We start from the raw sequence: 27,660 nt of genomic DNA on the forward strand, positions 1-27,660 counted from the left end.
GCGGCGTAAGGGTGTCTCAGAGCCATTGAGCGCTGCTACCTGACTGACACTCTGTCGGTCCAATCGGAGCGTCTCATCCACGGCCTACACTCGTTGCCATGGAAGCAACGACGTCCCGTCACGCATTATGCTGCAAATATATTTTCTCACAGTAAAACCCCAACAGATAAGTTCCCTTAGATAAAAGCCTCAACCCGCTGGCGGTATAACTTGTGACTAGTTAGTTCTTTCTCCACACCCACAAACTAACTAGCAGACGCCATTTTTTTTCAAGCAATCCCCCCTCCCCTTAATTCTTCCAGCTGCAGCCAATTCGGTGACGTCAAGCAGCGCGATTGGTCAATTTGATGGCGGGCTCTGTTTGTAATGGGGGCTGGCGGGTTTAGGCAGCAGGGTTGCCAGGTTGGCTGTTTATCCGCCAAATTGGGCTACTAATTCAAAGCCCTGGCAAGTTTCCAAAGTACAAACACGCCAAGATACATTTTTGGAGCCTTGACGGGTTTGTACTTTGGAAACTAGCCAAAGTTTTTTTTTCCTTTAGTGTGCCTTTCCCACTGCATGCTGGGTAATGTAGTTTGTATCTTACAATTAGCCTACAGCTAGGATTAATATAAAACGACAATACCCAGCATGCAATTGGGCAGTATAGACAGAGGCTTCCATTTCTATTCAGGCTCAACCTGTCTGTATAGGATATGGGATTGTACTGTTACTGGGGCAGTTCTGCAGTTGGTCATTAAGCTGTAACTCTCAGGGTATCTTGGGGCTGCTGGGAGTTGTAGTACAACGTACCCATATGTCTATCATGTCTGGGGTTAATGCAACATTCTGAATCTATTTCTGTAAGGACTTCCCAGCTGGACTGGACACAGAGGGAATTACCGGCCATCCCAGTAACTGGGCACAGAGGGAATTATCGGCCATCCCAGTAACTGGGCACAGAGGGAATTACCGGCCATCCCAGTAACTGGGCACAGAGGGAATTATCGGCCATCCCAGTAACTGGGCACAGAGGGAATTATCAGCCATCCCAGTAACTGGGCACAGAGGGAATTACCGGCCATCCCAGTAACTGGGCACAGAGGGAATTACCGGCCATCCCAGTAACTGGGCACAGAGGGAATTACCGGCCATCCCAGTAACTGGGCACAGAGGGAATTATCGGCCATCCCAGTAACTGGGCACAGAGGGAATTATCGGCCATCCCAGTAACTGGGCACAGAGGGAATTATCAGCCATCCCAGTAACTGGGCACAGAGGGAATTACCAGCCATCCCAGTAACTGGGTACAGAGGGAATTACCGGCCATCCCAGCTGGACTGGGCACAGAGGGAATTACCGGCCATCCCAGTAACTGGGCACAGAGGGAATTATCGGCCATCCCAGTAACTGGGCACAGAGGGAATTACCGGCCATCCCAGTAACTGGGCACAGAGGGAATTATCGGCCATCCCAGTAACTGGGCACAGAGGGAATTACCGGCCATCCCAGTAACTGGGCACAGAGGGAATTATCGGCCATCCCAGTAACTGGGCACAGAGGGAATTACCGGCCATCCCAGTAACTGGGCACAGAGGGAATTACCGGCCATCCCAGTAACTGGGCACAGAGGGAATTATCGGCCATCCCAGTAACTGGGCACAGAGGGAATTACCGGCCATCCCAGTAACTGGGTACAGAGGGAATTACCGGCCATCCCAGTAACTGGGCACAGAGGGAATTATCAGCCATCCCAGTAACTGGGCACAGAGGGAATTATCGGCCATCCCAGTAACTGGGTACAGAGGGAATTATCGGCCATCCCAGTAACTGGGCCCAGAGGGAATTACCGGCCATCCCAGTAACTGGGCACAGAGGGAATTACCAGCCATCCCAGTAACTGGGCCCAGAGGGAATTATCAGCCATCCCAGTAACTGGGACCAGAGGGAATTACCGGCCATCCCAGTAACTGGGCCCAGAGGGAATTACCGGCCATCCCAGTAACTGGGCACAGAGGGAATTACCGGCCATCCCAGTAACTGGGCACAGAGGGAATTATCAGCCATCCCAGTAACTGGGCCCAGAGGGAATTACCGGCCATCCCAGTAACTGGGCACAGAGGGAATTATCAGCCATCCCAGTAACTGGGCCCAGAGGGAATTACCGGCCATCCCAGTAACTGGGCCCAGAGGGAATTATCAGCCATCCCAGTAACTGGGCCCAGAGGGAATTACCGGCCATCCCAGTAACTGGGCCCAGAGGGAATTATCAGCCATCCCAGTAACTGGGCACAGAGGGAATTACCAGCCATCCCAGTAACTGGGCCCAGAGGGAATTATCAGCCATCCCAGTAACTGGGCACAGAGGGAATTACCAGCCATCCCAGTAACTGGGCCCAGAGGGAATTACCAGCCATCCCAGTAACTGGCCCAGAGGGAATTATCAGCCATCCCAGTAACTGGGCACAGAGGGAATTATCAGCCATCCCAGTAACTGGGCCCAGAGGGAATTATCGGCCATCCCAGTAACTGGGCCACAGAGGGAATTATCAAGCCATCCCAGTAACTGGGCACAGAGGGAATTATCAGCCATCCCAGTAACTGGGCACAGAGGGAATTACCAGCCATCCCAGTAACTGGGCACAGAGGGAATTATCAGCCATCCCAGTAACTGGGCACAGAGGGAATTACAGCCATCCCAGTAACTGGGCACAGAGGGAATTATCAGCCATCCCAGTAACTGGGCCCAGAGGGAATTATCAGCCATCCCAGTAACTGGGCACAGAGGGAATTACCAGCCATCCCAGTAACTGGGCACAGAGGGAATTATCAGCCATCCCAGTAACTGGGCACAGAGGGAATTACCAGCCATCCCAGTAACTGGGCACAGAGGGAATTATCAGCCATCCCAGTAACTGGGCACAGAGGGAATATCAGCCATCCCAGTAACTGGGCCACAGAGGGAATTACCGGCCATCCCAGTAACTGGGGGGATACGCCATCCAGAGGGACGGGAATTATCAGCCATTCCCAGTAACTGGGCACAGAGGGAATTACCAGCCATCCCAGTAACTGGGCACAGAGGGAATTATCAGCCATCCCAGTAACTGGGCCCAGAGGGAATTATCAGCCATCCCAGTAACTGGCACAGAGGGAATTACCAGCCATCCCAGTAACTGGGCACAGAGGGAATTATCGGCCATTCCAGTAACTGGGCCCAGAGGGAATTATCAGCCATCCCAGTAACTGGGCACAGAGGGAATTATCAGCCATCCCAGTAACTGGGCACAGAGGGAATTACCAGCCATCCCAGTAACTGGGCCCAGAGGGAATTATCAGCCATCCCAGTAACTGGGCCCAGAGGGAATTATCAGCCATCCCAGTAACTGGGCCCAGAGGGAATTATCAGCCATCCCAGTAACTGGGCACAGAGGGAATTATCAGCCATCCCAGTAACTGGGCCCAGAGGGAATTATCAGCCATCCCAGTAACTGGGCCCAGAGGGAATTATCAGCCATCCCAGTAACTGGGCACAGAGGGAATTACCAGCCATCCCAGTAACTGGGCCCAGAGGGAATTACCAGCCATCCCAGTAACTGGGCCCAGAGGGAATTATCAGCCATCCCAGTAACTGGGCACAGAGGGAATTACCAGCCATCCCAGTAACTGGGCACTGGTTACAAATCTGCTCTGCTCTCCTACAACACCCCCTCTGCCAAGCTAAACAAACCTACTTCCCTGCACTTATTAACCCCTCTCTAACCAACCTGCCCAACTCTTCTCTCCCTTTAACTCTCTGCTGTCCCCCCCCCCCCCCCGTGTGCTTCAGTCACTGCTCAAGCTATTGCCGAGCACTTTAACAATAAAATTGACACCATCCGAAGTGACATTGCACAACTAAATCCCCATAACCATTCCCCTCCCTCCCTACATGCTCCCCAGTCTCTTCTTGGCTCCTTCTCCCCAGTGACTGAAGTCTCAAAACTGCTGTCTCCCTCCCACCTTACTACCTGCCCGCTTGATCCCATTCCTACCAAACTTCTACGTAATGCCAACCCCTGTCTTATCAAAGCCTTAACTCATCTATTCAATCTCTCGCTCTCTACTGGAATCTTTCCCTCCCAACTGAAACATGCACTGGTAACCCCTATTCAGAAAAAACCCTCCCTAGATCCCTCCAATCCTACTAACCTCCGACCTATCTCTCTGCTCCCATTCATCTCCAAACTGCTTGAGCGCCTAGTATACAACCGACTGACGCTATTCCTCTCTGACAATAACCTCCTGGATCCCCTACAATCTGGTTTTAGACAACAACATTCCACCGAAACTGCTCTAACCCGACTAACAAATGGCCTCCTTTCGGCTAAAGCCAAAAAACACTACTCGCTACTGATACTTCTCGATCTCTCTGCTGCTTTTGACACTGTGGATCCCCCTCTTCTCCCCCAGACTCTCCGCTCTCTTGGCCTTCGTGACACTGCCTTATCCTGGTTTTCATCTTATCTCTCAGATCCTTCAGTATCTCTTACAATGGGGAATCCCCTTCTCCCCTGCCTCTTTCTGTCGGGGTTCCCCAAGGCTCTGTCCCGGGCCCCTTACTATTTTCTCTCTATACCTCCTCACTGGGCAAACTAATCAGTTCCTATGGCTGTCAGTACCACCTCTATGCTGGGGATACTCACATCTATCTTTCCTCTCCTGATCTCAACCCAGAGCTTCTAACTGGCGTCTCTCCCTGCCTGTCCGCTATCTCCACTTGGATGTCCCAACGTTCCCTTAAATTAACCCTCTCTAAAACTGAACTGGTTCTCTTTCCCCCATCCAACGCCCACACTGTTCCAGAGGTATCTATAACGGTTAACAATTCCACCATCACCCCATCTTCCCAGGCCCGGTGCCTTGGGGTTCCCCCTGATTCTGCCCTGTCCTTCACTCCTCATATCCAATCACTTATCAAATCATGTCACTTTCACCTAAGAAATATCTCCAAAATCTGATCATTTATCACCCAAGATGCTGCCAAAATTCTTATTCACTCTCTTATAATATCCCGCCTGGACTACTGTAACTCCCTATTAATTGGCCTTCCCCTCCAAAGACTGTCCCCTCTCCAGTCCATAATGAATACTGCTGCCAGGCTCATACACCTCTCCAACCGCTCCTCCTCTGCCATGCCACTCTGCCAGTCCCTCTGCCATGCCGCTCTGCCAGTCCCTGCACTGGCTTCCCCTACCATCCAGGATAAAATACAAACTAATGACCCTCACATTTAAAGCAGTCCATAACTCTGCCCCACCCTACATCTCTGAACTCATCTCTAGGTACCATCCAACCCGCTTGTTACCCCCCTACTGACCTGCCCCCCAACTCCTCTCTCATTCCCCCCTCACACGCTCGCATTCAAGACTTTGCAAGGGCTGCCCCCCTTCTCTGGAATTCGCTCCCACAAACTGTCAGACTTTCTCCCAATCTCTCTGCCTTCAAGAGGTCTCTAAAAACACATTTATTCAGAGAGGCCTACCCTAATCTAGTTTAACAATACCCTGTGCCCCACCTCTCACAACTCTGGTCATGCCCATTCCCACACCTTGTGTCTCAACCCTTTCTCCTTGTAGATTGTAAGCTCTTTTGGGCAGGGCTCTCTTCCCCTCCTGTATCGGTTACTGATTGCTTTATATGTTACTCCTTGTAGAGTGTAAGCTCTTTTGGGCAGGGCTCCCTTCCCCTCCTGTATCGGTTACTGATTGCTTTATATGTTACTCCTTGTAGAGTGTAAGCTCTTTTGGGCAGGGCTCTCTTCACCTCTTGTATCGGTTACTGATTGCTTTATATGTTACTCCTTGTAGAGTGTAAGCTCTTTGGGCAGGGCTCTCTTCCCCTCCTGTATCGGTTATTGATTGCTTTATATGTTACTCCTTGTAGAGTGTAAGCTCTTTTGGGCAGGGCTCCCTTCCCCTCCTGTATCGGTTACTGATTGCTTTATATGTTACTCCTTGTAGAGTGTAAGCTCTTTGGGGCAGGGCTCTCTTCCCCTCTTGTATCGGTTACTTATTGCTTTATATGTTACTCCTTGTAGAGTGTAAGCTCTTTTGGGCAGGGCTCCCTTCCCCTCCTGTATCGGTTATTGATTGCTTTATATGTTACTCCTTGTAGAGTGTAAGCTCTTTGGGGCAGGGCTCTCTTCCCCTCCTGTATCGGTTACTGATTGCTTTATATGTTACTCCTTGTAGAGTGTAAGCTCTTTTGGGCAGGGCTCCCTTCCCCTCCTGTATCGGTTACTGATTGCTTTATATGTTACTCCTTGTAGAGTGTAAGCTCTTTTGGGCAGGGCTCCCTTCCCCTCCTGTATCGGTTATTGATTGCTTTATATGTTACTCCTTGTAGAGTGTAAGCTCTTTGGGCAGGGCTCTCTTCCCCTCCTGTATCGGTTACTGATTGCTTTATATGTTACTCCTTGTAGAGTGTAAGCTCTTTTGGGCAGGGCTCCCTTCCCCTCCCTGTATCGGTTACTGATTGCTTTATATGTTACTCCTTGTAGAGTGTAAGCTCTTTGGGGCAGGGCTCCTTCCCTCCTGTATCGGTTACTGATTGCTTTATATGTTACTCCTTGTAGAGTGTAAGCTCTTTGGGGCAGGGCTCTCTTCCCCTCTTGTATCGGTTACTTATTGCTTTATATGTTACTCCTTGTAGAGTGTAAGCTCTTTTGGGCAGGGCTCCCTTCCCCTCCTGTATCGGTTACTGATTGCTTTATATGTTACTCCTTGTAGAGTGTAAGCTCTTTGGGGCAGGGCTCTCTTCCACTCTTGTATCGGTTACTGATTGCTTTATATGTTACTCCTTGTAGAGTGTAAGCTCTTTTGGGCAGGGCCCTCTTCACCTTTTGTATCGGTTACTCTGTATGTCCAATGTATGTAACCCACTTACTGTACAGCGCTGCGGGGTATGTTGGCGCTTTATAAATAAATGTTAATGTAATAATGTAATGTAATATATTGCACATTCTGCCGAATCCAAAATGGGTAAATCTCTTTCTACTGCAACCGACTGAACTGCACAGCAGCGCTAAACACGGGGGCTTTAAGGAAATATCTGAAAATGATCACAAAAGAGAGAGGAAGGTGTTTATTGGTTACGGCACAAAGTCCAACAGAGCCGCTGGTATGAGCGGTACCACACTCGGCCCAGTTACTAAGAACAGCGATATAAGGATATATAATGAGTATTGCAGTGTATGGGACACACGTGCCCCCCCACATCAGAATTCCGTGCGAGGATCCGGTTAGTGGAACTGGGGGCAGACGAGGGGTATGAGGGAATCAGTCTCTCGGGGGGGTGAGCTGGGAGGGTGAGTGCTGGATATGTGGGGGGGCCCAGGGGACTAACCCCAATACAGATCACCCCTAAAGTGCTTGTGGCTTGGAGTCGGCCAATAAGGGCACAGAGCCCACAGGTCCTACAGCGCCCAGTGTCGAAGCCCAATGTCATTCTGCACCTTGCTGTGCAAGGGTTAAACCAGATCCTACAGTCGGGGAACCAGAACCACAGAATCTTGGTACAGCAAGCTGGGCCCGGGAGAGACTGGGAGGAACCAGAACCAGATCCACAGAATCTCGTTACAGCAAGCTGGGCCCGGGAGAGACTGGGAGGAACCAGAACCAGATCCACAGAATCTCGTTACAGCAAGCTGGGCCCGGGAGAGACTGGGAGGAACCAGAACCAGAACCACAGAATCTCGTTACAGCAAGCTGGGCCCGGGAGAGACTGGGAGGAACCAGAACCAGATCCACAGAATCTCGTTACAGCAAGCTGGGCCCGGGAGAGACTGGGAGGAACCAGAACCACAGAATCTCGGTACAGCAAGCTGGGCCCGGGAGAGACTGGAAGGAACCAGAACCGAATCTCTGTACAGCAAGCTGGGTCCGGGAGAGACTGGGAGGAACCAGAACCACAGAATCTCGTTACAGCAAGCTGGGCCCGGGAGAGACTGGGAGGAACCAGAACCGAATCTCTGTACAGCAAGCTGGGCCCGGGAGAGACTGGGAGGAACCAGAACCACAGAATCTCGGTACAGCAAGCTGGGCCCGGGAGAGACTGGGAGGAACCAGAACCGAATCTCTGTACAGCAAGCTGGGCCCGGGAGACTGGGAGGACACAGAACCACAGAATCTCGTTACAGCAAGCTGGGCCCGGGAGACTGGGAGGAACCAGAACCACAGAATCTCGTTACAGCTAGCTGGGCCCGGGAGACTGGGAGGAACCAGAACCACAGAATCTCGTTACAGCTAGCTGGGCCCGGGAGACTGGGAGGAACCAGAACAACAGAATCTCGTTACAGCAAGCTGGGCCCGGGAGACTGGGAGGAACCAGAACCGAATCTCTGTACAGCAAGCTGGGCCCGGGAGAGACTGGGAGGAACCAGAACCGAATCTCTGTACAGCAAGCTGGGCCCGGGAGAGACTGGGAGGAACCAGAACCACAGAATCTCGTTACAGCAAGCTGGGCCCGGGAGAGACTGGGAGGAACCAGAACCGAATCTCTGTACATGGGTCCAGTTGGAATGTTCCGGAATGTACCAATGTCAGATCCCTGGACCTTGGGCAGAAGTTGGATCGGTACCGCTGGGGATTCCTCCCTACAGATGGGAGCAGTAGGTTCCGCTCGGTTCTGTTTCGGATCAGACACTGGGCGCTCTGTGTGTTCCCCTATAACCCCCCCCAAGTGCTTGGATCTATTTCACCCCCCGGGACGGGCCCCCCATTCTCGCTGTCCCTTTGCTGCTCGGGCTGAATGGTCGGACCCCCAAGTTGCTGCTTCGTTTCTTGGGCGGAGTCTTTCTCTCTCGGGGGGGTTTCCCTGTCCCACAAGCAGCTGCTTTAGTCGGGGGGCCTTCTTTCCTTCTCCGTTTCTTGGGGGTCCCCACTGCCTCTTCCTCATTCCTGGGCCCCCCCGGGACTTTCCGTTTGTGCATAGAGGGGAGTGAGGAGAACCGGAACCAGTTCTACAAGAGACAACGGTGGCACAGTTACCCCTCCCTGTAATGGTGCCCAGCGTGCCCCTATAGCTACACTGGTGCCCAGGTGTCGGTGCCCAGCGTGCCCCTATAGCTATACTGGTGCCCAAGTGTCGGTGCCCAGCGTGCCCCTATAGCTATACTGGTGCCCAGGTGTCGGTGCCCAGCGTGCCCCTATAGCTATACTGGTGCCCAGGTGTCAGTGCCCAGCGTGCCCCTATAGCTATACTGGCCTGTGCAGTGCCCAGCGTGCCCCTAAGTTGGTGCCCAGCGTGCCCCTATAGCTATACTGGTGCCCCGGGCAGTGCAGCGTGCCCCTATAGCTATACTGGTGCCCCAGGTGTCAGTGCCAGCGTGCCCCTATAGCTATCTGGTGCCCAGGTGTCAGTGCCCAGCGTGCCCCTATAGCTATACTGGTGCCCAGGTGTCAGTGCCCCAGCGTGCCCTATAGCTATACTGGTGCCCAGGTGTCAGTGCCCAGCGTGCCCCTATAGCTATACTGGTGCCCAGGTGTCAGTGCCCAGCGTGCCCCTATAGCTATACTGGTGCCCAGGTGTCAGTGCCAGCGTGCCCCTATAGCTATACTGGTGCCCAGGTGTCAGTGCCCAGCGTGCCCCTATAGCTATACTGGTGCCCAGGTGTCGGTGCCCAGCGTGCCCCTATAGCTATACTGGTGCCCAGGTGTCAGTGCCCAGCGTGCCCCTATAGCTATACTGGTGCCCAGGTGTCAGTGCCCCAGCGTGCCCCTATAGCTATACTGGTGCCCAGGTGTCAGTGCCCAGCGTGCCCCTATAGCTATACTGGTGCCCAGGTGTCAGTGCCCAGCGTGCCCCTATAGCTATACTGGTGCCCAGGTGTCAGTGCCCAGCGTGCCCCTATAGCTATACTGGTGCCCAGGTGTCAGTGCCCAGCGTGCCCCCTATAGCTATACTGGTGCCAGGTGTCGGTGCCCAGCGTGCCCCTATAGCTATACTGGTGCCCAGGTGTCAGTGCCCAGCGTGCCCCTATAGCTATACTGGTGCCCAGGTGTCGTGCCCAGCGTGCCCCTATAGCTATACTGGTGCCCAGGTGTCAGTGCCCAGCGTGCCCCTATAGCTATACTGGTGCCCAGGTGTCAGTGCCCAGCGTGCCCCTATAGCTATACTGGTGCCCAGGTGCCCGCAGGCCCCTCCCCTCTCACCTGTGAGTGAGATTTCAGGATATGGTACTTGACTCCACTCTCGGAACTGAACTCCTTGTGGCACAAGAGACAGCGGTACTTTCCCACCGAGTGACTCCCCTGATAGAGAGTGAGTGTCACTTACAGGCTAGTGTGAGCGCTCACTCACTTGTATCATCACTCACAATATGTCTCACTTAATGATACGGAATCACTCAGACTCCTTACTCACAGGCACTCACTCACTGAGTCCTTACTCACAGGCACTCACTCACAGTGCTAGTGTATGTAGAGGTCTCATTCACCTCCACTCAGGGGCAGTAACCCATAGCAACCAATCAGTAATCTTTTCCAGGCAACTGTGGGAAGCAAAGCTTTGATTGGTTGCCATGGGTTACTGCCCCCCCACACTCAGTACCAGCCAGTTGCGCTCACGTATTCGCTCTGTGTCTCACTGATGGGGGTCTCTCTCCCGAGAGAATGAGCCGAGACTGCAGGTTCAGCTTCAGGGAAACCGACCCGTGGGTCTCACAGAACCTGTCGGTGCAGTCGGGGCAGCGGGGGGGGGGTTTGTACCTTAGTGCAGTTGGCGAGATGGGCCTTCAGTCCCGACACACTGGAATAGACTGCTTCACAGCACTGCCGGGAGAAGAGCGCACTGTCACTGTCTGTCTCGCTGCGTCACTGTCTGTCTCGCTGCGTCACTGTCTGTCTCGCTGCGTCACTGTCTGTCTCGCTGCGTCACTGTCTGTCTCGCTGCGTCACTGTCTGTCTCGCTGCGTCACTGTCTGTCTCGCTGCGTCACTGTCTGTCTCGCTGTGTCTGTCTCCCTGTGCCTCCGTCTGTCTCGCTGTGTCTGTCTCCCAGTGCCTCCGTCTGTCTCCCAGTGCCTCCGTCTGTCTCCCAGTGCCTCCGTCTGTCTCCCAGTGCCTCCGTCTGTCTCCCAGTGCCTCCGTCTGTCTCCCAGTGCCTCCGTCTGTCGTGCCTCCGTCTGTCTCGCGGTGCCGCTGTCTGTCTCGCACACTCACATTATTGGGGCAGCAGATGAATCCATGTTCCTTCACACGGTTTTTCCACGAGAGGAGGAGCTGAGGGTGGAAGGTCGGGAGCCCCGGGCGCAGGTAATTCAGCTGTAAATGCAACGGGAACAACCCGATTGGGCTCAGGATTCACTTGTAGCTCAGTAACTCCCAGAAACCTCTCCTCAGCTCACTGCCAGTTCCATAAAGTTCCCCGCTCACTGCCAGTTCCATAAAGTTCCCCGCTCACTGCCAGTTCCATAAAGTTCCCCGCTCAACTGCATTCCATAAAGTTCCCCGCTCACTGCCAGTTCCATAAAGTTCCCCGCTCACTGCCAGTTCATAAAGTTCCCCGCTCACTGCCAGTTCCATAAAGTTCCCCGCTCACTGCCAGTTCCATAAAGTTCCCCGCTCACTGCCAGTTCCATAAAGTTCCCCGCTCACTGCCAGTTCCATAAAGTTCCCCGCTCACTGCCAGTTCCATAAAGTTCCCCGCTCACTGCCAGTTCCATAAAGTTCCCCGCTCACTGCCAGTTCTATAAATTCCCAACTCACTGCCACTTCCATAAAGTTTCCCACTCACTGCCAGTTCCATAAAGTTCCCCGCTCACTGCCAGTTCCATAAAGTTCCCCGCTCACTGCCAGTTCCATAAAGTTCCCCGCTCACTGCCAGTTCCTTAAAGTTCCCCGCTCACTGCCAGTTCATAAATTCCCAACTCACTGCCAACTTCCATAAAGTTTCCCACTCACTGCCAGTTCCATAAAGTTCCCCGCTCACTGCCAGTTCCATAAAGTTCCCCGCTCACTGCCAGTTCCATAAGTTCCCCCCTCACTGCCACTTCAAGTTCCCCGCTCACTGCAGTTCAAAGTTCCCGCTCACTGCAGTTCCTTAAAGTTCCCCGCTCACTGCCAGTTCTATAAATTCCCAACTCACTGCCACTTCCATAAAGTTTCCCACTCACTGCCAGTTCCATAAAGTCCCGCTCACGTGCCAGTTCCATAAAGTTCCCCGCTCACTGCCAGTTCCATAAAGTTCCCCGCTCACTGCCACTTCCATAAAGTTCCCCGCTCACTGCCAGTTCCATAAAGTTCCCCGCTCACTGCCAGTTCCTTAAAGTTCCCCGCTCACTGCCAGTTCTATAAATTCCCAACTCACTGCCACTTCCATAAAGTTTCCCACTCACTGCCAGTTCCATAAAGTTCCCCGCTCACTGCCAGTTCCATAAAGTTCCCCGCTCACTGCCACTTCCATAAAGTTCCCCGCTCACTGCCAGTTCCATAAAGTTCCCCGCTCACTGCCAGTTCCTTAAAGTTCCCCGCTCACTGCCAGTTCTATAAATTCCCAACTCACTGCCACTTCCATAAAGTTTCCCACTCACTGCCAGTTCCATAAAGTTCTCCTCTGCTCACTGCCAGTTTTAAATACATATTAAGTGCCACTTGCTGGGGGGGTACTTTTTCACCCTTCTTACCCTTTTGGTGTCTGGCACCAGATCTTCCTTCATCTTCCTCCGGCCTCCATCCTTCGCTAGCTCCTCCTCCGCAATCTCCTGCAGGTGGAAAATTGCTACCTGTGCCGACTGACGCCGGACCCGCCCACTGGGGGTGCGTTCGAAATCCCCCACCACAACGTCCTGTTCTGGTGCCTCTGGCAGAGCCGATTCCTGCAGGAACAGAAACAGAAGAGAGCAAAATTGGAAAAGGAGTTACTATGGCGACGGGGTCGCCCTGAAAATGATCCAGGGGGTGACAGTTAGCGAATCTCTTGCCCCGTACTTCCCTCACCGTGCCGTGTTCCGACCTAACATGGTAATCCCGACCCGCCTTGGACTGGTACTGCCTGCTGCAGTCTGGGCACGGGAAGCTCGGCTTGGCCCAATCACACTGCTCCTTCCCGCAGCGCTGCCGGTGGTACTGGTAACCCATCAAACTGGAGAACGTTGCCGAGCAACCCTGTGGGACAGCAGGAGAACCTCACTCACAAACCCTGCAGAAACTCACTCTGCCCAAATGGACCACTGGCGCCTCAACGGAACCAGCTATAGAACTGCATACAAACTGCACTCCCCCAGCTATTTAGCAGCAGGATTGAGTTGTTTGCAGCAGGAAAGCTCAGGCTGAGGGAGGTCACTATTTAGCAGCAGGATTGAGTGGTTTGCAGCGGGAAAGCTCAGGCTGAGGCAGGTCACTATTTAGCAGCAGGAGTGAGTGGTTTGCAGCAGGAAAGCTCAGGCTGAGGCAGGTCACTATTTAGCAGCAGGAGTGAGTTGTTTGCAGCAGGAAAGCTCAGTCTGAGGGAGGTCACTATTTAGCAGCAGGAGTGAGTTGTTTGCAGCAGGAAAGCTCAGGCTGAGGGAGGTCACTATTTAGCAGCAGGAGTGAGTTGTTTGCAGCAGGAAAGTTTAGGCTGAGGCAGGTCACTATTTAGCAGCAGGAGTGAGTTGTTTGCAGCAGGAAAGCTCAGGCTGAGGGAGGTCACTATTTAGCAGCAGGAGTGAGTTGTTTGCAGCAGGAAAGCTCAGGCAGGTCACTATTTAGCAGCAGGAGTGAGTTATTTGCAGCAGGAAAGCTCAGGCTGAGGGAGGTCACTATTTAGCAGCAGGAGTGAGTTGTTTGCAGCAGGAAAGCTCAGGCTAAGGGAGGTCACTATTTAGCAGCAGGATTGAGTGGTTTGCAGCAGGAAAGCTCAGGCTGAGGGAGGTCACTATTTAGCAGCAGGATTGAGTGGTTTGCAGCAGGACAAGCTCCAGGCTGAGGGAGGTCACTATTTAGCAGCAGAGACTCAGGCTGAGGGAGGTCACTATTTAGCAGCAGGAGTGAGTGGTTTGCAGCAGGAAAGCTCAGGCTGAGGGAGGTCACTATTTGGCAGCAGGATTGAGTGGTTTACAGCAGGAAAGCTCAGGCTGAGGGAGGTCACTATTTAGCAGCAGGAGACTCAGGCTGAGGTGAGGTCACTATTTAGCAGCAGGATTGAGTGGTTTGCAGCAGGAAAGCTGAGGCTGAGGGAGATCACTATTTAGCAGCAGGAGTGAGTGGTTTGCAGCAGGAAAGCTCAGGCTGAGGGAGGTCACTATTTAGCAGCAGGAGTGAGTGGTTTGAAGCAGGAAAGTTCAGGCTGAGGGAGGTCACTATTTAGCAGCAGGAGTGAGTTGTTTGCAGCAGGAAAGCTCAGGCTGAGGGAGGTCACTATTTAGCAGCAGGAGTGAGTTGTTTGCAGCAGGAAAGTTTAGGCTGAGGCAGGTCACTATTTAGCAGCAGGAGTGAGTTGTTTGCAGCAGGAAAGCTCAGGCTGAGGGAGGTCACTATTTAGCAGCAGGAGTGAGTTGTTTGCAGCAGGAAAGCTCAGGCTGAGGCAGGTCACTATTTAGCAGCAGGAGTGAGTTATTTGCAGCAGGAAAGCTCAGGCTGAGGGAGGTCACTATTTAGCAGCAGGAGTGAGTTGTTTGCAGCAGGAAAGCTCAGGCTGAGGGAGGTCACTATTTAGCAGCAGGAGACTCAGGCTGAGGTGAGGTCACTATTTAGCAGCAGGAGACTCAGGCTGAGGGAGGTCACTATTTAGCAGCAGGATTGAGTGGTTTGCAGCAGGAAAGCTCAGGCTGAGGGAGGTCACTATTTAGCAGCAGGAGACTCAGGCTGAGGGAGGTCACTATTTAGCAGCCCCCCCCCGGGGGTATCAGTTCAGTACCTGATTGGGACACCGTAGTTTCCCCATTTGCTTCAGAACGTTGCGCAGACGCTCCCTCTCCTTCTGCTCGTCCAATGGGGCGCCTTGTGGGCCGGGGGTCTGAAAAAGAGGGAGGGTCACCGTGCCGGCACAGCATCTCTTACCCCCAGGGCTCTGCCCACAGAACCCCAGGCTGCAGACAGACTATTACCCCTCACCCATAGGGGGCAGAGCTTCCCCAGCCAGTTGGATCAGCGCCATTTACCTTGGTCACATGTTCCGCCATGGTGTGATAATTCAGCCCGGCCTTGGACTTGAACTGTTTCCGGCAGTGTCGGCATCGCAGCGCCTCCTGCAGCTGGGGGGGGGGAGAAGGCTCAGTGCCCCCCAAACTTACACACCCAACACAACGACTCTGGGCCTAGAGGTGAGTGAGGCACATTGGGGACCCCCGGGTGGCATACTTGGCACAAACAGACTGCCCTGGGCGGAACACCCCCCTCCTTACTGGGCAGAACACCCCCCCTTACTGGGCGGGACACACACCCCCTTACTGGGCGGAACACACACCCCCTTACTGGGCGGAAACACCCCCCTTACTGGGCAGAACACCCCCCCTTACTGGGCAGAACACCCCCCCTTACTGGGCGGAACACCCCCCCTTACTGGGCAGAACACCCCTACTGGGCGGAACACCCCCCCTTACTGGGCGGCAACCCCCCCCTTACTGGGCGGAACACACCCCCCCTTACTGGGCGGAACACACACCCCCTTACTGGGCGGAACACACACCCCCTTACTGGGCAGAACACCCCTTACTGGGCGGAACACACCCCCTTAACTGGGCGGAACACACACCCCCTTACTGGGCGGAACACACACCCCCTTACTGGGCAGGACACACACCCTTACTGGGCGGCAACCACACCTTACTGGGCGGAACACCCCCTTACTGGGCGGAACACACACCCCCTTACTGGGCAGAACACCCCCGCTTACTGGGCGGAACACACATCCTTACTGGGCGGGACACACATCTTACTGGGCGGAACACACACCCCCTTACTGGGCGGTAAACACCCCCCTTACTGGGCGGAACACAACCTTACTGGGCGGAACACACACCCCTTACTGGGCGGTACACACACCCCCTTACTGGGCAGGACACACACACCCTTACTGGGCGAACACACACACCCTTACTGGGCGGAACACACACCCCCTTACTGGGCGGAACACACACCCCCTTACTGGGCGGAACAACACCCCCCTTACTGGGCGGAACACACACCCCCTACTGGCCGAACACACCCCTTACTGGGCGGAACACACACCCCTTTACTGGGCGGTACACACACACCCTTACTGGGCGGGGACACACACACCCTTACTGGGCGGAACACACACCCCTTACTGGGCGGTACACACACCCTTACTGGGCGGTACACACAACCCCCCTTACTGGGCGGAACACACACCCCCTTACTGGGCGGTACACGCACCCCCTTACTGGGCGGTACACGCACCCCCTTACTGGGCGGTACACGCACCCCCTTACTGGGCGGAACACACACACCCTTACTGGGCGGGACACACACACCTTACTGGGCGGAACACACACACCCTTACTGGGCGGAACACACACCCCTTACTGGGCGGTACACACACCCCCTTACTGGGCGGTACACACACCCCTTACTGGCGGAACACACACCCCCTTACTGGGCGGTACACACACCCCCTTATGGGCGGTACACACACCCCCTTACTGGGCGGTACACACACCCCTTGGCGGTACACGCACACCCTTACTGGGCGGAACACCACACCCCCTTACTGGGCGGTACACAACCCTTACTGGGCGGTACACACACCCCCCTTACTGGGCGGTACACACACCCCCTTACTGGGCGGAACACACACCCCCTTACTGGGCGGTACACAACCCCCTTACTGGGCGGTACACACACCCCCTACTGGGCGGTACACACACCCTTTATGTGGCGGTACACACACCCCCTTACTGGGCGGTACACACACCCCCTTACTGGGCGGGACACCCCCCCTTACTGGGCGGTACACACACCCCCTTACTGGGCGGTACACACACCCCCTTACTGGGCGGTACACACACACCCTTACTGGGCGGTACACACAACACCTTACTGGGCGGAACACACACCCGCTTACTGGGCGGGACACCCCCCCTTACTGGGCGGAACACCCCCCCTTATTGGGCGAAACCCCCCTTTATGGGCGGGACACCCCCCCTTACTGGGCGGAACAACACCCCCTTACTGGGGGCGGAACACACACCCCCTTACTGGCGGGACACCCCCCTTACTGGGCGGTACACACACCCCCTTACTGGGCGGTACACACACACCCTTACTGGGCGGTACACACACACCCTTACTGGGCGGTACACACACACCCTTACTGGGCGGAACACACACCCCCTTACTGGGCGGAGACACCCCCCCTTACTGGGCGGAACACCCCCCTTATTGGGCGGAACACCCCCCCTTACTGGGCGGGACACCCCCCCCTTACTGGGCGGAACACACCCCCCTTACTGGGGGCGGAACACACCCCCGTACCCCAGTCTCACCTGCTCACACACCTCCATGTGCTTTCTCAGGCCGGTCATGGTTTTGCGAGTGACGGACTTGCAGTTGGGGCACAGAACCTCCCCCCTCTGGCGCTGGCACCGCCCCTCCGCACTGTCTGATGGGCACAGAGGGGTGTCACATGGGCTCCCCCATAATAAACCTGGCACCCCCACATTGGGCCCCCATAATAAACCTGACACCCCCACATGGGCCCCCATAAATAAACCTGATACCCACTGGGCCCCCCATAATAAACCTGATCCCCCCACATGGGCCCCCATAATAAACCTGACACCCCCACATGGGCCCCCATAATAAACCTGACACCCCCACATGGCGCCCCATAATAAACCTGACACCCCCACATGGGCCCGCCATAATAAACCTGAACCCCCCCATGGGCCCCCCCATAATAAACCTGACACCCCCACATGGCCCATAATAAACCTGATACCCCCACATGGGCTCCCCCCATAATAAACCTGACACCCCCACATGGGCCAACATAATAAACCTGGCACCCCCACATGGGCCCCATAATAAACCTGGCACCCCCACATGGGCCCCCATAATAAACCTGATACCCCCACATGGGCTCCCCATAATAAACCTGATACCCCCACATGGGCTCAGCCCCATAATAAACCTGGAACCCCCACATGGGCTCCCCCATAATAAACCTGGAACCCCACATGGGGCTCCCATAATAAACCTGACACCCCCACATGGGCTCCGCATAATAAACCTGGCACCCCCACATGGGCTCCCCATAATAAATCTGACACCCCCACATGGGCTCCCCATAATAAACCTGATACCCCCACATGGGCTCCCCATAATAAACCTGATACCCCCACATGGGCCCCCCATAATAAACCTGATACCCCCACATGGGCTCCCCATAATAAACCTGACACCCCCACATGGGCCCCCCATATAAACCTGATACCCCCACATGGGCCCATAATAAACCTGGCTACCCCACATGGGCCCCCCATAATAAACCTGACACCCCCACATGGGCTCCCCCAATAATAAACCTGACACCCCCACATGGGCCCCCCATAATAAACCTGATACCCCCACATGTGCTCCCATATACCTGATACCCCACATGGGCTCCCCATAATAAACCTGACTACCCACTGGGCTCCCCATAATAAACCTGATACCCCCACATGGGCCCATAATAAACTGCTTACCCACATGGGCTCCCCATAATAAACCTGATACCCCCACATGGGTCCCATAATAAACCTGATACCCCCACATGGGCCCCATAATAAACCTGATACCCCCACATGGGCTCCCCATAATAAACCTGATACCCCACATGGGCCCTCCATAATAAAACCTGATACCACATGGGCTCCCCATAATAAACCTGATACCCCCACATGGGCTCCCCATAATAAACCTGATACCCCCACATGGGCCCCCCATAATAACCTGATACCCCCACATGGGCCCATAATAAACCTGATACCCCCACATGGCCTCCATAATAAACCTGACTACCCCACATGGGCCCCCATAATAAACCTGACACCCCCACATGGGCCCCCCATAATAAACCTGACACCCCCACATGGGCCCCCCATAATAAACCTAATACCCCCACATGGGCTCCCCCATAATAAACCTGACACCCCCACATGGGCCCTCCATAATAAACCTGATACCCCCACATGGGCCCCCCATAATAAACCTGATACCCCCACATGGGCTCCCCATAAATAACCTGACACCCCCACATGGCCCCATAATAAACCTGAACCCCCACATGGGCCCCCATAATAAACCTGACACCCCCACAGCCCCCCATAATAAACCTATACCCCCACATGGGCTCCCCCATAATAAACCTGACACCCCCACATGGGCCCTCCATAATAAACCTGATACCCCACATGGGCCCCCATAATAAACCTAATACCCCCATGGGCTCCCCCATAATAAACCTGACCCCACATGGCCCCCCATAATAAACCTAATACCCCCACATGGGCTCCCCCATAATAAACCTGACACCCCCACATGGGCCCTCCATAATAAACTGATACCACATGGGCCCCCCATAATAAACCTAATACCCCACATGGGCTCCCCCATAATAAACCTGACACCCCCACATGGGCCCCATAATAAACCTGATCCCCACATGGCCATAATAAACCTAATACTCCTCCCCCACATGGGCTCCCCATAATAAACCTGACACCCCCACCATGGGCCCCCTATAATAAACCTGATACCCCCACATGGGCCCCCCATAATAAACCTGACACCCCCACATGGGCCCCCCATAATAAACCTGACACCCCCACATGGGCCCCCCATAATAAACCTGGCACCCCCACATGGGCCCCCCCGGGCTCAGACCCTGTATACCTGGAGGGGGCGGGGCCGTTTGCTCCTGATTGGCCTTTGCACAGTCAGTCCTTCTCCGTGGCTCGTCCAATGGCGGCTTTGCGCCCCTCCGGCGCCTCCCCCTTTCCTCGGCTTTGGCCAGACCTTACGGGGGGAAAGGCTCAGGGTGAGACAGTGTTTGGGCCCCGGGGGGGCCGGGGGGGCAGGTGGACTCACCTTTCAGGCCGAAGGTGCCGCTGAGGGAGGGCTGTTCCCCCGTGAACTTCCTGGGAGTTTTCTGTTTCCTTCCTGACTCAAAAGACAGAAAAATAAACAGAAGTCACAGAGAGGGGCGGAGCCTGCAGTATGCGCCATATACCCACAGGCCGGGGGTTACGCGCCATATACCCACAGGCCGGGGGTTACGCGCCATATACCCACAGGCCGGGGGTTACGCGCCATATACCCACAGGCCGGGGGTTACGCGCCATATACCCACAGGCCGGGGTTACGCGCCACATACAAACAGGACCCTCCCACCGATGCACAGGACCCTCCCACAGACGCAGAGGACCCTCCTACCGACGCACAGGACCCTCCCACAGACGCAGAGGACCCTCCCACAGACTCACAGGACCCTCCTACCGACGCACAGGACCCTCCCACAGACGCAGAGGACCCTCCCACAGACGCAGAGGACCCTCCCACAGACGCAGAGGACCCTCCCACAGACGCAGAGGACCCTCCCACCGATGCACAGGACCCTCCCACCGATGCACAGGACCCTCCCACAGATGCACAGGACCCTCCCACCGATACACAGGACCCTCCCACCGATGCACAGGACCCTCCCACCGATGCACAGGACCCTCCCACCGATGCACAGGACCCTCCCACGGACGCACAGGACCCTCCCACCGATGCAAAGGACCCTCCCACCGATGCACAGGACCCTCTCACAAACGCACAGGACCCTCCCACTGATGCACAGGACCCTCCCACTGATGCACAGGACCCTCCCACAGACTCACAGGACCCTCCTTACTGTGCCTCATTCTCTCGGGGTCCTCGTCGGACAGGCAGGGGTCTCTCTGTTTGCGGCCCGGGGGCCCAATCTCTCCGTTCTTTGTGGAAGGGGCAACTTTGGGCTTCTTGGGAAACCTCTGTGGCCGGGATTTGCCCCCAGATACTGTGGGACTGAGAGACAGGGGGTAAGAACAACCTACCCCCTCTAACCCTCTAACTCCCTGCTATCAACCCCTGGAATATGTGCTACAAGCTCCCCCAGTATTGCCATTAATACTCCCGTTACTATAGCCCCCAGTATTGCCATTAATACTCCGTTACTATAGCCCCCCCCCAGTATTGCCATTAATACTCCCGTTACTATAGCCCCTCCCCCAGTATTGCCATTAATACTCCCGTTACTATAGCGCCCCCCCCCAGTATTGCCATTAATACTCCCGTTATATAGCCCCCCCCCAGTATTGCCATTAATAACTCCCGTTACTATAGCCCCCCCAGGTATTGCCATTAATACTCCCGTTACTATAGCCCCCCCAGTATTGCCATTAATACTCCCGTTACTATAGCCCCCCCCCCCAGTATTGCCATTAATACTCGCGTTACTATAGCCCCCCCCCAGTATTGCCATTAATACTCCCGTTACTATAGTGCCCCCCCCAGTAATTGCATTAATACTCCCGTTACTATAGCTTCCCCAGTATTGCCATTAATACTCCCGTTACTATAGCCCTCCCCAGTATTGCCATTAATACTCCCGTTACTATAGCCCCCCCAGTATTGCCATTAATACTCCCGTTACTATAGCCCCCAGTATTGCCATTAATACTCCGTTACTATAGCCTCCCCCCAGTATTGCCATTAATACTCCCGTTACTATAAGACCCCCAGTATTGCCATTAATACTCCCGTTACTATAGCCCCCCAGTATTGCCATTAATACTCCCGTTACTATAGCCCCCCAGTATTGCCATTATACTCCCGTTACTATAGCCCCCCCAGTATTGCCATTAATACTCCCGTTACTATAGCCCCCCCAGTATTGCCATTAATATTCTCCCGTTACTATAGTCCCCCCAGTATTGCCATTAATACTCCCCGTTACTATAGTCCCTCCAGTATTGCCATTAATACTCCCGTTACTATAGCCCCCCCCCAGTATTGCCATTAATACTCCCGTTACTATAGCCCCCCCAGTATTGCCATTAATACTCCCGTTACTATAGCCCCCCCCCAGTATTGCCATTAATATCCCGTTTACTATAGCCCCCCCCAGTATTGCCATTAATACTCCCGTTACTATAGCCCCCCCCCCCAGTATTGTCATTAATACTCCCGTTACTATAGCCCCCCCCCCAATCAATGTTGGGGCGCAGCTGCACCTCTTTTCCAGTCGGGAGATTGCGCTTGGGGTCGGCGCCTTCCCCTCGGCTCGGTCCTTGTCCGAATGGTTCTGACCCAGATGCTTCTGCAGCTGCAACTTAGAGGCAAAGGCGGCATCGCACTCAGGGCAGGGGAACGGGCACGGGGGGGGCACCGAGGCCTGGGGCAAGAGACAGAGCGACCATCAGGGGGGGTACAGGGTCGGGTACAGTACAGGACACGGGGGGGTACAGGGTCGGGTACAGTACAGGACACGGGGGGTACAGGGTCGGGTACAGTACAGGACACGGGGGGGTCACAGGTCGGGTACAGTACAGGACACGGGGCCCGGGTACAGGGTCGGGTACAGTACAGGACACGGGGGGGTACAGGGTCGGGTACAGTACAGGAAACGGGGGGTACAGGGTCGGGTACAGTACAGGACACGGGGGTCAGGCGTCAGGTACAGTACAGGACACGGGGGGTACAGGGTCGGGTACAGTACAGGACACGGGGGGGTACAGGGTCGGGTACAGTACAGGACACGGGGGGTACAGGGTCGGGTACAGTACAGGAACGGGGGTACAGGGTCGGGTACAGTACAGGACACGGGGGATAAGGGTCGGGTACAGTACAGGACACGGGGGATACAGGGTCGGGTACAGTACAGGAACGGGGGGTACAGGGTCGGGTACAGTACAGGACACGGGGGTACAGGGTCGGGTACAGTACAGGACACGGGGGGTACAGGGTCGGGTACAGTACAGGACACGGGGGGTACAGGGTCGGGTACAGTACAGGACACGGGGGGTACAGGGTCGGGTACAGTACAGGACACGGGGGGTACAGGGTCGGTACAGTACAGGACACGGGGGGTACAGGGTCGGGTACAGTACAGGACACGGGGGGTACAGGGTCGGGTACAGTACAGGACACGGGGGGTACAGGGTCGGGTACAGTACAGGACACGGGGGGTACAGGGTCGGGTACAGTACAGGACACGGGGGGTACAGGGTCGGGTACAGTACAGACAACGGGGGGGTACAGGGTCGGGTACAGTACAGGACACGGGGGGTACAGGGTCGGGTACAGGACACGGGGGGTACAGGGTCGGGTACCGACGGGGGGTACAGGGTCGGGTACAGTACAGGACACGGAGGATACAGGGTCGGGTACAGTACAGGACACGGGGGGTACAGGGTCGGGTACAGTACAGGACACGGGGGGTACAGGGTCGGGTACAGTACAGGACACGGGGGATACAGGGTCGGGTACAGTACTGACACGGGGGGTACAGGGTCAGGTACAGGACCGGGGGTACAGGGTCGGGTACAGTACAGGACACGGGGGTACAGGGTCGGGTACAGTACAGGACACGGGGGGTACAGGGTCGGGTACAGTACAGGACACGGGGGGTACAGGGTCGGGTACAGTACAGGACACGGGGGGTACAGGGTGGGTACAGTACAGGACACGGGGGGTACAGGGTCGGGTACAGTACAGGACCACGGGGGTACAGGGTCGGGTACAGTACAGGACACGGGGGGTACAGGGTCGGGTTTCGTACAGGACACGGGGGTACAGGGTCGGGTACAGTACAGACACGGGGGTACAGGGTCGGGTACAATACAGGACACGGGGGGTACAGGGTCGGGTACAGTACAGGACACGGGGGGTACAGGGTCGGGTACAGTACAGGACACGGGGGTACAGGGTCGGGTACAATACAGGACACGGGGGGTACAGGGTCGGGTAATACAGGACACGGGGGGTACAGGGTCGGGTACAGTACAGGACACGGGGGGTACAGGGGGGTACAATACAGGACACGGGGGGTACAGGGTCGGGTACAATACAGGACACGGGGGGTACAGGGTCGGGTACAATACAGGATACGGGGGGTACAGGGTCGGGTACAGTACAGGACACGGGGGGTACAGGGTCGGGTACAATACAGGAACGGGGGGTACAGGGTCGGGTACAGGACACGGGGGGTACAGGGTCGGGTACAGTACATTGGGTTTGGGGGGCCCACTCACCCCATTGCAGCGCTGGTAATGGTGTTTCAGCCCATAGATACTGGGGAATTCCAACCAACAGCCGGAACTGGGGCAGCGCACTCGGCCCAAAGTCTTAAACTTCTCCTTCCACTGACTGATCAGCGCCACCTGAAAGGGGGAGGAGTCACAAAGGGAATAGGCGGGGCAAATGGAAAGGGGGGCATGGGGTGCGTGGGGCGAGGAGTAGCCACAAATGGATCATCCCCAGGGTTACAGAATGAGAGGGGGAGGGATCAGTTGGATTTGGGGTGTTGGATTTGGATTTAGGGGGGCCCTGACATACAGGGGGGCCCCATGATCACTGTTATTTACCGGGATCCCCCGCAGGGTCCGGTTCTCCTGTTTCGGGAATCTCCTCTGATCCGATCCCTTGTGCGTAGAATGAACTGAGGATAAAAGAGCAACAATCAGACACAATGAGCCCCCCCAAATCTACAGGCGGAGTTAGTATCGCCATGGCAACAGCTGGAGCCAATCAGAACCTTGTGTCGGTCCCACACCTGTAAATGGAATGAGGGGTCGGAATAGAAACCCAATTCTGTAACTGCCTCACCTGGGGCGCTGGCCGGGGCCCCCCCGGAGTATTGGGCGCGGGGGGGTGTCAGCGAGAAAGCTCTGGATTTGCTGCTCCGGGGGAAATGTCTCCTCGACCCGATTGGATCAGTCATGTCTGGGGGGGGAAGCACAGGGGAGATTTGGGGGTGACTGTCAGTTTGGAGGTAATAAGGGGTATTTTGGGGGGGTTGCTCAGTAAAGGGGAGGTTTGGATGTGACATACACTGTTTTGGGGTCACACATAAAAAGGGGAAGGTTTAGGGGTGACAGTGGGTGACATTCAGTATAGAGAAGGTTCGGTGGTGAAGATCAATTTTGGGGTGTTGTATGTCGAGTGGCCCCCCATAGCGGCCCCCCGGCCCCTTACCTGCCCGGCTACATCCCCCATAGCGGCCCCCCGGCCCCTTACCTGCCCGGCTACATCCCCCATAGCGGCCCCCCGGCCCCTTACCTGCCCGGCTACATCCCCCATAGCGCCGACCCGGCCCCTTACCTGCCCGGCTACATCACCATAGCGGCCCGGTCCCCTTACTGCCGGCTACATCCCATAGCGGCCCTCCGGCCATTACTGCCCGGCTACATCCCATAGCGTTGCCCCCGGTCCCTTACCTGCGCAGCTACATCCCCCATCAGCGGCCCGGATCCCTTACTGCCCGGCTACATCCCCATAGCGGGCCCCCCGGCCATTACTGCGGCTACATCCCCATAGCGGGCCCGGTCCCTTACCCTGCCCAGCTACACCCATAGCGGCCCGGCCTTACCTGCCCAGCTACATCCCATAGGCGGCCCCCGGCCCTTACCTGCCCGGCTTACATCCCCATAGCGGCCCCCAAGCCGGCCCATTACTGGCCCGGCTACATCCCATAGCGGCCCCCCGGCCTTACCGCCGGCTACATCCCGCATAGCGGCCCCGGCCTTACTGCTCCGCTACAACCATGCGGCCCCCCGGCCCCTTACCCTGCCGGCTACATCCCCATAGCGGCCCCCGGCTTACCTGCCCGGCTACATCCCTCAGCGGCCCCCGGCCTTCCTGCCCGGCTTAACAATCCCCCATAGCGGCCCCCGGCCCCTTACTGCCCGGCTAATCCCCATAGCGGCCCCCGGCCATTACTGCCCGGCTACATCCCCATAGCGGCCCTCCGGCCATTCCTGCCCGGCTACAATCCCCCATAAGCGCCCCCGGTCCCTTACTCCCGGCTACATCCCGCATAGCGGACCCCCGGACATTACTGCCCGGCTAATCCCTCCATAAGCGGCCCCGGCCCTTAGCCTGCCCGCTACATCCCCATAGTGGCCCCCCGACCCTTACCGCTGCCGGCTACATCCCCATAGCGCCCCCCGGCCCTTACTGCCGCTAATCCCTAGCGGCCCCGGCCCTTCCTGCCCCGGCTTACATCCCTAGCGGCCCCCGGTTCCCTTACCTGCCCGGCTTACATCCCATAGCGGCCCCCGGTCCCTTACCTGCCCGCTACTCCCCATAGCGGCCCGTCCCTTACATGCCGGCTCATCCCATAGCGGCCGCCGCCGGCCCATTACCTGCCCGGCTACATCCCCATACGCGGCCCCCGGCCCTTACCTGCCCGGCTAACATCCCATAGCGGCCCCCGGCCATTACCTGCCCGGTACATCCCCCATAGCGGCCCGGTCCCTTACCTGCCCGGCTATCCCCCCTAGGCGGCCCCGGTCCCTTACCTGGCCCGGTATCATCCCATAGACGCCCCCGGCCGCATTACTCCCGCTAACATCCCCATAGCGGCCCCGGTCCTTACTGCCGGCTACATGCTCCCATAGCGGCCCCCGGCCTTACCTGCCCGGCTACATCCCCCATAGCGGCACCCGTCCTTACCTGCCCGGCTACATCCCCCATAGCGGCCCCCCGGCCCATTACCTGCCCGGCCCGCAGCCCTCGGTCATGTGCTGAATCTCCGCCCTCGGAGCCGAACTCTCGCGGTACTGGGCCGGGGGAACCGGGGGGAGAGTTCGGTTTTCCTACAGCTCCGGGCCCATTCCTGGCTTCGCGATTCCTGCGCCGAACCCCTAAACTCATACGGGGTTTGCCCCCCGAAACTGATCTACGTACCTGCTGTACCCCTAAACTGGCCCACTCACTGGCTCCTCCCATCAGACTGATCCATGTCCATACCGGAACCGGTACCGGATACAGGCAATCACCCCCAAACTAATACCCCACATACCCACTGTACCCCAATACATGTAACCACATAACTTACTGTACCCGACAATACCTACTGTCCCACATACCCACTGTACCCCACATACCTACTGTACCCCACATACCTACTGTACCCCACATACCTACTGTACCCCACATACCCACTGTACCCCACATACCTACTGTACCCCACATACCTACTGTACCCCACATACCTACTGTACCCCACATACCCACTGTACCCCACATACCTACTGTACCCCACATACCTACTGTACCCCACATACCTACTGTACCCCACATACCCACTGTACCCCTATACTTTAACCTATCATGTCCACTGTAGCCATTGTGCGCTTTATGTAACCCCAAATTTACTCCCCCACTCCCCATACTGATACCCATCTCCGACTGTACCCCTAAACTGGTGCACTGTATCTGATGTACCCCAAACTAATAACCCGTCCCACCCCGGCTGTATTTCTCCTTCATCTGATCCCTATACCTGCTACACCCCAATATCCTTGCCTGTGGCACCCCCATATCCAACTATATATATTGGGGTTAGGGGGCTTGGGGTATATATTGGGGTTAGGGGGCTAGGGGTATATATTAGGGTTGGGGGCTAGGGGTATATATTGGGGTTAGGGGGCTAGGGGTATATATTAGGTTTAGGGGTATATATTGGGGTT

At 55.9% G+C, this 27,660-nt stretch overlaps 3 protein-coding genes across 3 annotated transcripts in view; all 3 read right to left on the reverse strand.

The window, feature by feature from the left end:
- Positions 1-282, reverse strand: part of LOC116407971 (uridine-cytidine kinase 1 like 1) — a 33,198-nt gene extending 32,916 nt beyond the window's left edge. Inside the window, exon 1 of the mRNA XM_031894538.1 lies at positions 1-282. This exon is cut by the window's left edge and continues 360 nt beyond it. The gene's annotated coding sequence lies outside the window, so the exon portion shown is untranslated.
- The window catches only part of sox18 (SRY-box 18), a gene marked incomplete at its 3' end in the record, with an annotated part of 354,190 nt that overhangs the window by 262,634 nt on the left and 63,896 nt on the right, over positions 1-27,660 (reverse strand).
- Positions 7,090-26,892, reverse strand: znf512b (zinc finger protein 512B; the record flags this gene model as incomplete). The annotated part of the gene is given in 18 exon segments (NM_001142165.1): positions 7,090-8,490; positions 8,491-8,980; positions 10,173-10,271; positions 10,728-10,790; positions 11,180-11,281; positions 12,643-12,834; positions 12,956-13,123; positions 14,856-14,954; positions 15,100-15,192; positions 17,446-17,561; positions 19,838-19,960; positions 20,033-20,104; positions 20,841-20,992; positions 22,201-22,361; positions 24,220-24,348; positions 24,553-24,626; positions 24,794-24,910; positions 26,684-26,892. Coding segments are annotated over 16 exon segments (2,028 nt in total).

Source organism: Xenopus tropicalis, chromosome 10 (genome assembly GCF_000004195.4).
Source record: "Xenopus tropicalis strain Nigerian chromosome 10, UCB_Xtro_10.0, whole genome shotgun sequence".
Classification (NCBI taxonomy): domain Eukaryota; kingdom Metazoa; phylum Chordata; class Amphibia; order Anura; family Pipidae; genus Xenopus; species Xenopus tropicalis.